Source organism: Mustela lutreola, chromosome 2 (assembly GCF_030435805.1).
Source record: "Mustela lutreola isolate mMusLut2 chromosome 2, mMusLut2.pri, whole genome shotgun sequence".
NCBI classification, from domain to species: domain Eukaryota; kingdom Metazoa; phylum Chordata; class Mammalia; order Carnivora; family Mustelidae; genus Mustela; species Mustela lutreola.
Genome location: NC_081291.1, coordinates 224488697 through 224504241, shown reverse-complemented (window position 1 = coordinate 224504241; position 15545 = coordinate 224488697). Strand labels below are relative to the sequence as shown.

Below are 15545 nucleotides of genomic sequence, written 5' to 3'. Positions count from 1 at the left end.
CTCCCGGAAATGTGGGCACAGCGCAGGTGGCTAGCAAGCGCGCCCGACGGCCGCGGGTGTCCTCCGTGGTGAGCAAAGTGCGACCGCAGTCACCGTGGGACGGGAGCCCGGCAGACCCTCCCACACAACCCAGACCCCACTTCCCAGAGCCAGTGAGCACGAGGCCGCTGGAGGCTGAGCCCCTGTCCCCACAACTCTGCTGGCCCACCCGGGAGGGGCTCCACGTGCCTCTGACGAGCTAGAAATTCTCTTATTCTGATCAAGTATTAACAAGCAGGGCAGCGACACAAGACGACCAACACGATACCCGAGCGAGGGCTACTCTTGGAGACTGCGTACTTAGCAGAAGGAATTCCGTTCCCGACGTACAATTCGAGGAGGCGGCGCACAACCGCGCAAACAGGAACCACTGATGCCTGCCGCTGACCCAGGCTCTCCCGGGGGCAGGCCCGTCCCCCCAGCCCCGCAGGGCAGACTCTGCAGCTCACGGCTAGGGTGGGCGAGACAGAGCCTGGGGCGCCCAGCCCTCAAAAGACCACCGACAAAGCCCCCCAGCCGGTGTGACAAGGAGAAGCCGAAACACCTCCGGGAAAGATCATGTATCCCCCCAAACCCACGTCTGTGTCCTCGTGACCATTTTTGACTGGGGAGAAGGCAGGACACGGAGCTCCTAATTCCAGCTTTTATTATAATAAAGTGGTAAGTCAGACCGAGGAAACTGAGAACCTGGGAAGAACATTAGGTAAATACAACAGAGGCCGGGGAGCCAGGGACCCCCTCCTCTGCCAGGTCTGAGGCTCTGTGGACGGGAGCCAGTAGTGCACCTCGCCCACAGCATCCCGGGGGGAGGGGAGGTCACCGTGCGGCCTTGGAGGGCCCCTCGGGGTTGCCCCTCTTCCTTCTGAGCCAGTTAGGGTCAGCCCTCGCTTAGTCCAAAGCCCTGCTCCGGGGCGCAGGGGTGAGGCAGAATGGCTGGCAGGGAGGGCGCGGGAGGCATCCACAGAGGCACAGGAACAAACCCCAGAGGAGGTGTTCGGAGCCCCCTCTGCAGCCTGGGCTCTCACGCCCCACGGAGAGAAGGATCTTTGTCGCCGAGGGGGGCAAGCCCACCGCCCAGCCCAGGGTGGGGCACCCGCTCTGCCAAGAGCCATCCAGAGCCCTTTTCCTCAGTAGGTGTCTTCGTGGGGTGCACCGGTGAAGGGTTCCCTTATTGTGAGGGCCGGCTGCTCATTCCGAAGAGGACTAGGGAGCTCGCAGGCTCGGAGACGGGAGAGCCCCGCAAACAGAATCACCAACCGTATGGTGCACAGACGGGACCCGGAGGCCAGCAGCCGCGAGCGGCTTGCCCTTGCTCACAGGTGTGCAGCAGAAGGGCCCGGGGCCCGGAGGAGCAGCCTCGTCACCTCAGGGCCCAGAACTGTGCAGCCAGATGACAGCTGTCCCCGGCCCAGCCCGTCCTCGTGCAGCTGCCCGTGCAACAGGCAGCGAGTCTGTGGGGCCCGAGTGGGCCCACACTGCCCCGCGCTAGCCCTGAGGCCCCTGGGGCCCCGCCGGCCGGCCTCCCGGACACACGGACCGACGCTGTTAGAGAATTCACCCAACAGCACAGGCAAAATCACACATCACTCTTGACTATGTGGAAAAGTAAGCTGTTGTTAGTGGAGTACGTCATTTCGTTCAATGAGTATTTTTTTAAAGATTTAAAAAAAGCTTATTAATGAGAGAGAGAGAGAGAAAGAGAGAGGGAGACGAGCAGAAGCAGGGGGAGCGGCAGAGGGAGAGGGAGAAGCAGGCTCCCCGCGGAGCAGGGAGGCCGACGCAGACTGGATCCCAGGACCCTGAGACCATGACCTGAGCTTAACCGACTGAACCACCCGGGTGCCCCGTCAATGTCTTCATATTTTGATAATAACACAGTTATAACACGACAAGTGACATCTGCTAAAAATAGAATAATTCTGAAAAAAGAAGTGACGCCACTAAAAGCACAAAGACCCTTCCCACACGAAGGGCAGAAACGCCGGTGGGGGAGGGGAGACAACACCGCCCACAGGACAGCACGGGTCAGCGCAGGGGCACAGGAAGGGCGGTGGCGCAGGGACACCGGGCGCCGGGAGCAGACGAGCCCCGTGGGATGAAGGGACCACAGCAAAGAACTAAACATTAAACAAGAGTAGCTTTGGGGAAAAAGCAAGGCAACTTAGAGAAAAAACGAAAAAGACAAAAAATTCAAGTTTAAAGTATGACTAAAACCTACAGGAAGCCAGACTGAAATCCTGTGCACAGCGTGACTCGGACCCCGAACCTGGCACCGCTGACCTGGAGGCATCTTCGATGATGCGGAGGGCACATGCGGCGGGCAGCCTAGGACGTAGGGGGCAGGCTGTGCGGGGCACACGCGCTCCCACCGTGGTCTGGCCACCGGAGCCTCCAGCCTGTGTCCCCCGCCAGGTGAGCTGCCTGCCCAGGAGGGCCCCTGAGTGTCCTGGAAAGCCTGGAGGGCAGGCAGGGGATGGGTCAGGAGACAGCGGGGGGCAGGGGTGGACCTGCCCACACGGGCTCTCTGCGGAGCCGAGGAAGGAGTATTACCTGGAAACGTGTCCCACACAGCGGGAGCCAACCAAGGGTCACGCCAGAGGGAGCCTGAGCAGGGCCCGACCGCTGGGGTGGTCCCTCCCTGTGCCAGACTCACCCCCGGGGACCGAAGGGGGAGTTGAAATGCCCCTTGGGCATCTGAGTGGTTGTGGCCTGGTGTGGGAGCCGGGTGCAGCCTCAGCAGGGGCCGGCCGGCCACAACCTCCCTGAGCCCGTGACCTCACCGACCTCCCCGAGCCCGTGACCTCACCGACCTCCCCGAGCCCGTGACCTCACTGACCATGGGTGCCCCTCCCCCGAGCTGACGCTGCTGCTGCTGAGCGTTGATCCCCGGGCTTCAATCCCTGATGGCCCCTTAATCCTGCCAACCTACAGCTGCCCGCGGCTTTGACTTCGTGCCCCAGGCTTGGTTTGCTTTGATTTCAGGGTGTGCCAGGGAACGACGTGGACACTGACGACCTCTGACCTACTTGCCAACGCGCAAAGGCAGGTGTATGAATCCGTGCACAGCCGGACCTCTGGAGCAGCGAGAGCGGGCTGTCCAGTCGTGGGCTTGTGTCACAGGGGCTTTGTTAAGCGGGGACTCTGCTGCTGAGAGCCTGACATTTGGTGGCGGGGAGGGTCTGAGCTGGCCCACACGGCCGACCCGGCCCACACGGCCGACCCGGCCCACACGGGCCCCTCACAGGACATGCGGCCCCGGGCTTCCTTCCCGCTCTGCCGCGGTCTCTTGTGGCCCCGTCACAGGACGGGGAGGGGCAGGAGGAGAGGGCGCTGGCGTTGCCCAGGGACCAGGCGGCTGCTCCCGAGGCAGTGCTGTGGACACAGCGGGGGGCAGGTCAGCAGGAACGCCTCCCGGCCCTGCGTCCTCCGTCCTCCACGTCAGCCCGAGGGAGAGCTCAGAAAGTCAAAGATACACAACTCCCGGTCACCAGGCCAGCGGCTTTTTGAAGATTTGATTCTAACAGCAGCGGACTCCCTTTCAAAACCAGTAAAAAGAACAAAACACCAAGGCAAGGAAATGCCAGCAGAGCTGGGCCAGCCGAGGTGTGAGGGGCGCGACAGAGCAGGCCCCAGGGGCTCTGCGGCCAGAGGAACAGAGCCCACCTGCACGCCCCGGCCCCCGAGGGGGAGCGGCTCTCATGCGACCCTTTCTTGAGCATCTGCGGACACACACTGCCTCTTCGGTTTGCATAAATATCACACTGCGTGTGCTCTGGGACTGGATTCTAGCACATGGGCGTAATTCCCGGGCATCTGAAAATGCACTCACCCATCTGATCGCTGGTCACGACATGGAACATTCCAGACCTGGGAGAGGCGCCTCTGCCCTGTCCTACAGCCCCAGTGGCCCACCCCGCACGGCTGGCCACTGTCCCCACGGTGCCTTCCACTGTTCTTCAACCTGATACAATCCCCACACTCTCGTGTCCAGCTTCCCGCACTCAGAGCCGCGCTCCCGAGAGCCGTCTGTGCTGCTGAGAGCGACAGTCGGGTTCTCTCCGGGACTCCCGCCGCGAACGTGGGCACCCACACTGGCCCTTCTCCAGTTTGGGGCTGAGGAACAAAGTCAGTGTGTCACGCGCGTATCTGTGTGGAGACGTGGGCCCTGCCAGGAGCCTGGCCATCGTCACCCGATGGGTCTCCGTGCAGGACAACCCACTCGCTTCCCATCCACACAGAGCCCACCGTCCTGACAGCTGGCACCGTGGGGACACCGCGCACACATCTGTGGGGAGACGGACCCCGGAGGGAAAGCCGCGGGGTCTGTCCGCACAGACGCCTGCTGGGCGTGGCCAGCCCAGACCTCACTGCCCTCCAGGTGGGCCTCCCCCAGACGCAGCGGTCCCGGGCACTCGGTGGGCCCGGTCTGCCTTTCCTAAGACCCGCAGGGTCATTTCTCCGCGCCTGTGGCTCCCATCCTGGGCGGTCACCTTTCCCGAGCCGCCACTGTCCCCTGGCCGCTGGGAGGAGCAGGCATGTGAGCACGGTCCCTCCGCGGGCGCCAATCGGGGTGTGCACTGTGCTGAGGGTGCCCTTGCCTGGAAAGGACTGTTCTGGAAAACCCGACATACATGTTCTACGGATCTTCTATAGTTACCGTTAGCTTGTTACTGGGGTTGGGTGGGTGAAGCCTGAACTCGGCCTCTCTTGCACAGACAGCTAACGAACCCAGCAGCGTGCACCAACAGCCACTCCATTCCTATGGACTCAAATGCCACTGTCATTAAGGCAAACCGAGCCCACCTCCCCACGGCTCTGGCCCCATCACGAACCCCTCATTTCCTGCACCCCGCAGTGCGCTCCACACACACAGTCACACACCGTTTTCTTTTCCCCTCCTGGGTTCTTCTGGGGGTTTCCCTGCCCCTCCACAAGTTAGTGTGGGGGCTGCCTGCTCGGGGAGGGGCCCCTGGCAGGAAGAGGGTGTGCACAGCCGGCTAAGCCGCTGGCGGTGCTCTGTCTCTCTGGCCCCCAGCCAGCCCCCCTGGAGATGCTGGACACGACAGGCAAGACAGGCTGTAAGACTCCAGCACGGTCAGGACTGACCTTCACACCGTATAAAACACGAAACCACACCAAGGGGCTCCCCACAGGTGGGTCTGGTGCCCACCAGACCTCTGTGCTCTGGAGCCCGACGCGTGCTCAGAGAGGATGTGCCCCCGACCACACACTCACGGCACTGGTCATGCGTGACCACCGTCCACACACTCACTCCAGTGTGATCGGCACCAGGGGCTCCCACACCGTTGTGGACGTCAGCATCACCGGAGGGTTTGGCAAATCACGACCGGGCTCGCCCAGGGTTCTGACAGAGGGCCGGGGGCAGCGGAGAACCTGCCTCTCCTGGAGAATTCTCAGGTGATGGCGATGGCGGTCTAGGACCCTCTCCAAGAAGCGCGATTCAGTAAAATCATGCCACCGGTGCTCGGGAAGAAGGCAAGCCGGTGCTCCCCAGCAGGCTCCCCACACACACCAGTTCTGCCCAAGGACGGCCCTGCTGGCCTGCTGGCCCCCTAGTGCCCCAACCTCTGAAGCCCCCACCTCAGCCAGAATGAAGATGTGCTTTCAGAGGTTCCAGCTATGGGATGTGCGGGACCCCAAATCTTCCTGAGGCTTCCTTGCTTCTTGGAGGTGGGTGTCCGCCTTCCTAGGCAGAGCGGGAGCCGCAAAGAGACGGCCCGCGGCCTGGGCGAACCAAGCACGGCAGGCCGGCCAGGCCCAATGCCAGAGCAGCCCTTTTGGTTTCCAGGTGAGTCAAGGCCGAAGCACAGACCCCCCCACCTGCCGTGTGTTCTCTTCCCGGGTCGGCAGGAAAGAGAAGGCACGTACAGTGTGGGACCGTGCGGGCGAGTTCGGAGCACCGCACCTCGGACTCTGTTAGGACACTTTTCCGAGCAGTACAAAGGGACGCAGCCATTGCCTCTGCATTGCTCTGTCTACGTTATTTCTGGGGGAAAAAAACTACCTGCTCCTCCAGTACGTAAGGGAAAATAACACCCATAACACTTGCTAGAAGGTCGGATTGATTTGCAGAGACAACAGCTCTCATTCCCCCCAATGGCAATAAGCTGCGGGGGGGGGGGGGGGCAGCTCTGACTCTATAATTTCACACGAACACACATGCCCGTCGCACTCACACGTCTCCGTCTTGCTCGCACCCGAGATGACCGTGTGTACACGTTACCCTGGTCTGGGGGCTGCGCGCCAGGCAAGGCAGGAAAATCGAGCTGTTCAGCACGGCCCTGGAATGCGTGCGGCTTTCCGCAGGCAAAAGAGAAGGTTTGTAACCACGAACAGTAACAACTTTGGAATTTTCTGCCCCATCTTAATGAAAACACAGAAAAAACATGAGGCTCCTCTTCTGCCCGCCACAGGGAAAACACTGTGAAATGGGCGAGAGCCTTTTAGAAACACCGCTCCGAGGCTGCAGGGCAAGGAGGTGTGGGTCGCCGTCCCGCGAAGGGAAGTCATGTGGCTACTCCGGTACAACTGCTGTCCTACACCGAAAACACCGAGCCCGGGCGATCCACATGTGTTCACACTGACTGCTGTGAATGTAGCCACGGGCCCAGGTTTCCTAGAAAGCGACCTAAAACACAAATTTTAAATACTTTCATCTCAGAAAGGCGAACGCTTTTCTTCTGTAGAACATCCTCAAATCAAATACCACTGTGACTTCGCTCCCGGAGGACTACTGCGGAGCATCTCCCTGGCACACGAGACAGGAGAGCCTCTTTGTCTGAACACGGCACGCGCGGCACCCATCGCACAGACATGGCAGACACTGCACGGCCCACGCGTGACCTGCCGAAACAGGTCCGTCAGAAGGATCCTGAGCACACGGTATCTTACTTCATTTACAGGACAGCCAAGTACACACAGAAATACACAAATAACTGAATGAATGTTTGTTGTTTATAAGCCACAGAACTCATGTTCGTTTTACAAACACAATTAAATATACTTTCCGTGTCTCCCAGGTCATGAAGGAGTCACACTTGCCGGCTGTCCCATACATAAGAGAACCACAGTGTTTCCCAATAAAAGGGGCAGGCGGCAACAGTGTGCGTTCCCTGTGCACAGTGTGCGTGTGTGAACCTGGCCTGACCAGGGGGTTCCGTGGTGCTTTTGTACGAACGGATGCCAGGAGCTCACCTGTCCAGCACAAAGGCTGGTGCTCGCACACAAAGGCACTGGCCACACAGAGAGCACAGGGCCCAGACCTTGGGGTGGCCGGCACGTCGTAGGGGAGCCCCGTCCCCACCCCTCCCCATGTCAGCAACGGAAGCTCACTTTTCTACACACAAACGCTTTAACATGAGCACAGTAACGGTTAGCCTCGATCCCCAAAAAGGAGCCACAGTATTAAGACGGAACCGAACATGAGGCTCTTCCTCTGCCTGTCACAGCGAAAGCACCGGGGCTGCCTCGGCAGGCCCCGCCGGCTGCTCCCGAGGACCCGTGCACGCCCCGCTCCTCGACACCCGGCCTGTCTCCTGGCCGGAGCGGCCGCCCCCGGCCCCCCTTACCTCAGAACAAAGCAGCTCTGGGAGGTCGGGAAGGGCCGGCTGGATGTGGCTATCAGACAGATGGTCACCCTCCTTGTCTAGAGAAGATGAAATGCTAGAGGAGAGAAATCAGAGTGGGTTTTGTCCTAACCAAAGGAGGCTACAAATCCCATTGGCCTCAGGTTGGAAACCTCGTGACATGGGACCGGGCACATGTGACCTACTTTTCGCCCAGCTCCCCTCATTCCGTTGGAGGGGTGCACCCGGCGCGGATGTGCTGTCATTTCAATGACTCCTTCCCTGAACAGGGGCCAGCGCACACATCGGCATGCCTGCGGGCCACGGCCGCCGCGCTGGGCCCACGGAAGGGAAGGCGTGGGTGGGCCCCGCTGGCGGAAAGGCGGCTCCTAGGGCCGGAGCAGTCGCCGCTGCTGCCAGCCGTCTGCCGGGGTCGGGCCTTGCACAAAGCGGGTCCTGCTGACGCACTCGGTCCAGAACTGCAGGATGGGGTGCCTGAAGCAGCACCAATCGCAAGTTCTGTCCTTTCCTCATTTTGTCTTTGTGAGTGTGCGCGTGTGCGCGTGTGCGTGTGACCCAGCGCGGCTCGGTCCAGGCCTAGAAGCAAGCTGCATGCTTAAGCCTAGAAACGCGCGAGCGCCGTGTGTCCTCGAGAGCCCCCCTGACGCAGGGCTCTGGTGTGGGCCTCGCCGACAGGAGGCCAGACGTGGGCCCGCGAGACGTGCTGGGGAGGCACCTCCGTCACTGGGCAGGAGACAGTCGCCCTCGGTCCACCTTCTACTGAGCACCGGAGCTCACCAGCTCACATGAAGTCGGACGCAGACAAACGGTAAGACCCGTGACAGCAGAGGGAAAAACCTGGACGCAGGGGGGAGTTGCCGGCTGTGAGGACAGGCTCCAAACCAACGAGGGACACAGGAAGTGGAGGCCCGCGGGCCCGCCCGCCCGAAGCCAGCCGGCTTGTTTGCTGCAGGACGACAACTGAAACAGCACAAGCACCGGATGCTCATTGCAGAAAAAACAGAAAATGCATGTAATAAATGCACAAAATAACCCGTAATGTCACTGCTCAGAAAAGACCGCCAGCGAGAGTGCGCTGTCTGGAGCCCACCTGGTCAGGCTTTTGTCTAGGAGGTGTGAGTCATTATATTTTCTTAATAAAAATAGGACCAAACCTTCCACATTTGTCCTGTTTTTCTCATTTAACATTATGGATGAAATATTTTTCTACATGTTTAAATCTGCACGACAATGCTCACATTCCTCATGGTATTTTTTATTATTCTTATTATACGTAAAATTTTATGCATTTTTATGTAGAAAAATGTAACCAATCTGGAATGCTGGTATTTCCAGGTTTTTGAGCTGTTATATATTTTTTAAAGATTTTATTTATTTGAGAGAGAGAGAGCAGGAGATGAGGAGGGGGAGCAGCAGACGGAGGGGGGAAGCAGGCTCCCCGCTGAGCAGGGAGCCCGATGCAGGACTCGATCCCAGGACCCTGAGACCACGACCTGAGCCGAAGGCAGACGCTTGACTGACTAAGCCAGCCAGGCACCTTGAACAACCGGTTCTATTAAAGAACGTTTCCACAGCCCGCCTTGGTGGACCTGTCCCTGCCCCTCTCTGGCTCTGCCGGAACACGTTATTTACAGATGCTCTTCCTGGGTGGAAGGACACGCGTGCTCGAAGCTCGGCCAGTGACACTGCGGTGACGGCGGCCGTTCCCTGCACTCCACATGGCGGGGCAGCTCTGTCCTCAGTGCCCGACTGTGCCCTGAGTCCCGGGGACATCAGCTGCTCGGGGCCAAGCAAGGAGCTGCTGCAAGCCGGCCTGAAGCCAGCCCTGCCAGTGTCCGGCCCCGCCGGCTACTCCCCACCTCGCAGCGGGTCTCTGTGGAGGACCCATCCTCACTCCAGGGCAGTCGAGGGAAGGAGCGGCCGAGACACACAGGTCTTGCTCCCAGTCCTAAAGCTCAGGCCATGGAAACCTGGCTCTCACCCACCAGGCGGCCAACAGTGCCAAGTGCCACTGAGGGCCGTGTCTGGCCAGCACAGGCCTCGGCCCTCGACAGGCAGGTCTGGTGCAAGGTAAGCAAGTGGTGACAGCCAGGCCAGAGTCCGGGGGGTTTCCACAAGCAGATGTACTGCCTTGGGGCACGCCGGCCTGTTGGGTGCAGGGGGGAAGCAGAGAGAGCCTGGATGGAGGGAAGAGGAACAAAGGAGGGACGGAAGGACCAGAGTCACCAGCCAAACAGAAGTGGCCGAGGGTGTGGGGGCCCCAGAAGAGAAGGAGGGTGCAGCCCGGAGGTCCAGAGAAACCAACGGATGGGGGCACCTTGGGTGCTGGGGGCAGCAGGGGAGAACTGAGGGTGTGACCTTGGGCCGTTTCGGGGTAGAGGGAGCACTGCAAATAGGGTGGGGGACCCCCACTGGGAGCACCACACCACCCAGGGGTTGGCCAGCTGGGGGCACTCGGGCTGCAGGGTCATTGGGACATGTTGGGCTCAGTGGCCAGTCACTTCCTGGATGGCTGTGGGCTTCCTGCTCTTATGTCCACCCACTGCTCTGCAGCCAGGTCCCGTGCCTGAGACTGGGTCAGATGCCCAGACCACTGAGCGCGTGGGCACCTGGCGAATGGAGTCAGGCAGAGGGCAGGCTGAGGAGTAATGCAGGGCCCCCAGCATGCGTCTACCTGGGCTGGAAAAGAGGCAGAAAGCCCTGTGTGGGGTCCCCTCGGCTCCCAGGTCCGGTGAGCCGCAGCCGGCTTGAGCTCCAGAGGTACCTCTTGAAGAACCGGTCAGCCTGGGCTCTGGTTTGCATAGCTGGGCGCACTCCGGACCACAGCCTGGGACAGGTCAGTCACGACAGAGGACCCTTCCCGTTCGGCTCCCATCCAGATCCAGCAGAGTTCAAGGCCACCGTGACCAGTCACTGACATTCAGCCCACACAGACACACCTGGGGGCTGACATGGACTTGATCCTCCTCAGTGGGAAGAACAAGGAAAAGAGCAAACAGGCCGCAGGCTCGGGGACTGGGTCAGGCGCCGCAGGGTTAGAGCGCTGAGCTGCAGTTCACAAAGGAACAAGCCCAGACAGAGACCCCCGGTGGGGGCAGACGAGCAGCTGCTCCTGAGAATAAGGGGAACCTCTGGGAAGGCAGTCCTGTGATGCTCAGTGTTTCTCTGCCGGCCACGCGCGGCCACGCTACCTCCAAAGCGGTGCTTGTGTGGCGAGTCTGGATTAGTAAATATACGGCTTAAACGTCCTCAACGGCCAGTGCCGTGTCTCCACGTAAGCAAAACACCCTCAAACGTGTCCTCGAGGCCTGAGCAAAGCCTATGTGACGTGAAGACACAGGAGAATAAGGTACAGCCGGGCTGGGGTCGACCAAGGCATGTGCACCATGGAAGGTGCCCGAGGCCTCAACGTGAGGCCAGGGAAAGTGGGTTCTGCTGGCCCAGAACCTGTAAGGCCCGGCAGAGCGTCTGGACCTCGGGGTCCTGGAGTGCACAGAGGCACGGAACACACACACTCTGTGCAAACCACCCCCACTCCGGCACACGTGCTGCTGTGCGCATGCACAAACACACGCCGGTCACACGTGAGCCGAAACCACGTGCACACAGGCTCCCACATCCGTATGTGGCGCTGCTTCCCGGCACAGCCACACACGGCACCGCAGCCCTGCGCACGCGTAAGGACTGTCGGTGGGGCTGGGCCAGCAGGAGCTCAGCACAGGCCTGCGTGAGGCTGGTGCTTATTCACGGGGCACCCAGTCAACAAGGGGACAACAGACGTAGCTCTTCAGTGTCCACCCCCCGCCCCAGCATCCTTTAGAAAATGGTGGGAGGGCCAGGAGGGGTAAAAGCACGGACTACTTAGGGGAAAACAGTTCTAAGGGTTCCCATCCTCCTCCAGCATTCAAGGGAAAGGCCATGGAAACCATTCTGTCGCCACCCCAGAGCCAGCCAGGAGCTGTTAGTTCAGAGTGACAGTCGTGAAATTCCATATTAACCCAAATGCATTGCGGGTTTTCCACTCTCGCGGGACGCGTAACCATGCTGTCCCTACGTGGTCACACGCGGGGTCTGCCGTCTTTCTTTGTTCAACTTCCCGGCACTGCTCCCCAGGGACACCAAGTCACAGACAGAAGAGGGTCAAATACACATCGCGTCGGCTCCCCGTCCTCAGGCTGACTTTGACTTTGCTACCTGCGTTCCTGGTAAACAGACAAGCAGACAGAGCGTCTTCACGGTCACTCACCTTCCCCCATAAGCAGGCTCGAGGGATCAGAGCAGATCCATAGACAGCAACTGGTCGGACTCACTGAGACTAGAGCATCTCAGCTGGGACCGGTGACAGACAGTCGACTCCGTCCGGAGCTCACCTACCTGAAACAGAACACAGGGTGCGTGAGTGAGCACGTCCACGCCCTCGTCCCTCGGGACGGAGCTCCCACACAACTGCTCCTGCATTCGACAGGAGCAGCCAGGCCTTCAGCATTCACGTAAGGGGCGGGCGGGAGATGGAGACGACGTGCCAGTGGGAAGGCGCCCTGGGCATCCCGGCTTCGAGGTCCCGAGTGAGGCGGCTCCCAGCACGAGGAAGCTTCCGCTTCACAAGCGCGGACCCGAGAGAAGAGCTTCGGTGGAACCGTATCAACTTTTGGGAAGGAGAATGAACAGTCGACCTTCTACGGCAATATCTGGTCCCGTTCTCTTCCTCTTCTTCCCCTGCACTGATTTCAGAAGAGCCGTCACGGATTCCACACGAACCCAGACGCGGTCGTGCACTCGCAGGACGCGCGCCGCGCTGTGTAACCCATCCCGCCCTGGTCCCGGCGCAGGTCCGGCCAGACCTGCCTTCCGCGCTGCCGGCTGTTTTTCTAGCGACTGTCGGTTTCCCCTGGGTCTAAGTGTCCTGACTCTTTACTTTTCAAATTCACTTTGGTTGCCCAAACTGGGAATCTAACCCCCAGTCGCAAGTACCTACCCTCATTCACTATCCTTGATGCTGTGTTACAATTCCATTCCGGAAGTGTACCTTTATGACCTTCCGGTAAATTATCGTGACAGACACCTTCAAAGGCTTATTTATGACAGCACCCAACACTTGGAATTGGGTCATAGCACCAAAAATCATGAGAAACCTATGTCCAATGTCTTTGCTTTTCTCCGAGTCAGTCAGGTAACCACTTTCGCCCATAAACCACAGCACTGACTGACTTTGCTCCAAGCTGCAATGTCTTATCCAGGTACCACGCTGCGGTTCCAAGTGAAACTAACTGGAGAAAACCAAATTCGAGGAAATCCCATGAAAGGTGCTGTGAAGTAAGACCCGTCTTTCGTATGGACACCCAGAGCCTCCGTCGGCGTGAGTCATACACGAACACAGTAAGAGGTTCAATGTGTTACTGACTAGAGGACCACAGAGGCCAGCTCTGTTGAATTAGGTCTTAGGGTCGGTCAGTGGGAATTCATCAGAAAGCACTGGAAGTATTTCAGAGGGACGCCATGAAGATTCAATGGGAAGCAATCGTCTTTGCAACATATGGTGCTGGGAGAAATGGACATCCAGACGCAAACAACGAGCCTTGCAATACGTATGAGCAGTAAGTCAAAATGGACCGAAGACTAGACTTACGAGCTAAACTACAAATGCTTACAGAAAACGTGAGGAAAAATCTTTTTGACGCTGGATTTGGCAATGAGGGTCTTGTGGCTACACCACCAAAAAAGCATAGGCCACAACAGCAAAACACACGCAAAGTAGACTTAATCAAAGTTAAGACCTTCTGTACTTCGAAGGACACTGCCAGGAGAGAGAATTCAACCTGCAGAATAGGAGAAAACACTTGCAAATCATGTATCTGAGATGGCCACAGAGAGAACTCCTGCAACTCAACAGTGATTTTTTTTTAAATGTGCCAAGGATCTGAGTATGTGTTTCTCTAAGGAAGATGGACAAACGGCCCAAGCACATGAAAAAGATGCTCAACACCATTAGTCGTTAGAAAAATGCACACGGAAACCACAAGGAGATGGCACTGTGCACCCAGTCGACAGCGATGATAACAGTAACAGCAGCAACAGGACGACAGTGAGGAGGAGGGGAGTGAGCAGGAGGAGGAGGAAGAGGAAAAACAGAAAATCCAAGTGTCAGCCACGACCTGGAGGAACCGGAGCCTTCGTCCACGCTGGCGGAACTCCGAAATGGCGTGGCCTCTGAACAGTCTCGCAGTGTGTCACGAAGCTGAACGTGGAGTTACCAACGACCTCGTGACTGCACGCCTACGGGTCCACACGTGAAGCTGAAACGTACGTTCACACGAAGATTCGCGCATGAACGCTCACGGCAGCCGTCGCCACAGCAGCCGCAGAGTGGAAACGGCCCACATGCTCTCCCTTATGAAGGGACAGACACGACGTGGTCTGTGCACGCAACGGAGTGTCACTCAGCTGCGCGAGAAGGCAGCGGCCTTCAAATGCCACACGGACGAAGCTGGCAAACACGGATGCCGAGCGAGAGTGGCCACACGCAGGAAGCCACACGCAGCACGACCCCACGTAGAAGAGACGCCTGGCGAGGCGAATCACAGACAGGAAGTCGACGGCTGCTCCCGGGGCTGGGGAAAGGGGACCGGGGCAGGCGATGGGACTAGCACTGGGCCTGGGGCTTCCTTTCGGACGATGAAACGCTCTAGTCTGAAGTTAGTGGTGACGGCTGCACACCTTTGTGACTCCACTAGAAACTGCTAAAACGTATGCTCTGAGAGTGTGGAGTTTGTGGTATATGAATTCACTCAATTTAAAAAAAACAAAGGCAGGGGCACCTGGGTGGCTCAGTCGGTAAAGCACCTGCCTTCAGCTCAGGTCATGGTCCTGGGGTCCGGAGATCGAGCCCCGGTCGGGCTCCTTGCTCGGCAGGGAGCCCGCTTCCCCTTTCCCTCTCCTTCTGCCCCTCCCCCAGCTCGTGCAGTCTCTCGCTTTCTCTCAAATAAAGAAATAAATAAGATTAAACAAACATGCAAAGGTAATCAATACTCAGAAGTTAAAAGAACAAAGTAATGAAAGACCCCTCGCACGAAACACGCGGAACGCACGTGTGGTCACCGCCCCCTTACAGAAGGGGCGCCTACAGCACACGCAACAGAAAGGCACAAACTCACAAGGACTCGACGGTCAGGAGAAGACAGACCAACCAACACGGCGGTCAGCACAGTACCGGAGTCTGGAAAGTGGATGAAAACGCGGTTACTAATTTGGCAAAGCCAGGAAAGCTGAACCCAAGCCTCTGAGGGGAGAGGCCCCCCGCACAGCAGCCGATTCTTGCAAGTCTTCCAGAATGGCTGCACAGGGAGGGGCCGGAGGCAGGTGAGGAAAAACGGGGTAGTAATTAGAGTTTTCTGTAAGGCGTTCGGCCCCAGAAGTCCTCTGGCTCTTTTCTTCCACGGATAACAGGAGGTTTCGCCTCTGCAAAGGGTGACTCATTCAGGATACAGACTCAGTGACGGGCGGTTCTGAAGACAGCGAAATGCCAAAATTAACACGGAGTGTCACACGGGAGAAAACAAATGGAACAGTAAGAACTGCCCCCCTCCCCCGAGAGGCTCTCCGGGTTCTAGCGGGCAGGGTTATGAGCTCAGTAAGCTACGTAACACGGGAACAGTGGAGGCCGCGGTCTCGGTCTCCGACAACAATGTGATAAAACTGGAGATTGATGAACCTCAACCAAAGGATATTCCATTTGCGGTTCAGATCGTCTTAGAAGCATCTAAAGGAAACTAGTTTACTTAATAATCACAGGCAGCCCTGCTGTGTCACTAAACGGGCAGGAAACACAGTGAGTTTGAAATCTTCCAAGCGGCGGGACAAAAGCAGCCGTCCACGCAGTGACCCGCTTCTTCCGGCAGCTGC

General features: G+C 58.5%; 1 protein-coding gene across 16 annotated transcripts in view; it reads right to left on the bottom strand.

Moving 5' to 3' along the window:
• The window catches only part of PCBP3 (poly(rC) binding protein 3), a 249420-nt gene that overhangs the window by 51178 nt on the left and 182697 nt on the right, over nucleotides 1-15545 (bottom strand). For 15 of the 16 annotated variants that reach the window (XM_059164968.1, XM_059164972.1, XM_059164971.1 and 12 more), the window contains one exon: nucleotides 11893-12020. In XM_059164968.1, coding sequence (XP_059020951.1) covers nucleotides 11893-11902 — 10 coding nt within the window. In that variant the 5' untranslated portion in view covers nucleotides 11903-12020. Of the gene's footprint in view, nucleotides 1-7628; nucleotides 7723-11892; nucleotides 12021-15545 lie in introns of all 16 variants that reach the window. The other variant, XM_059164966.1, reaches the window with a different exon arrangement.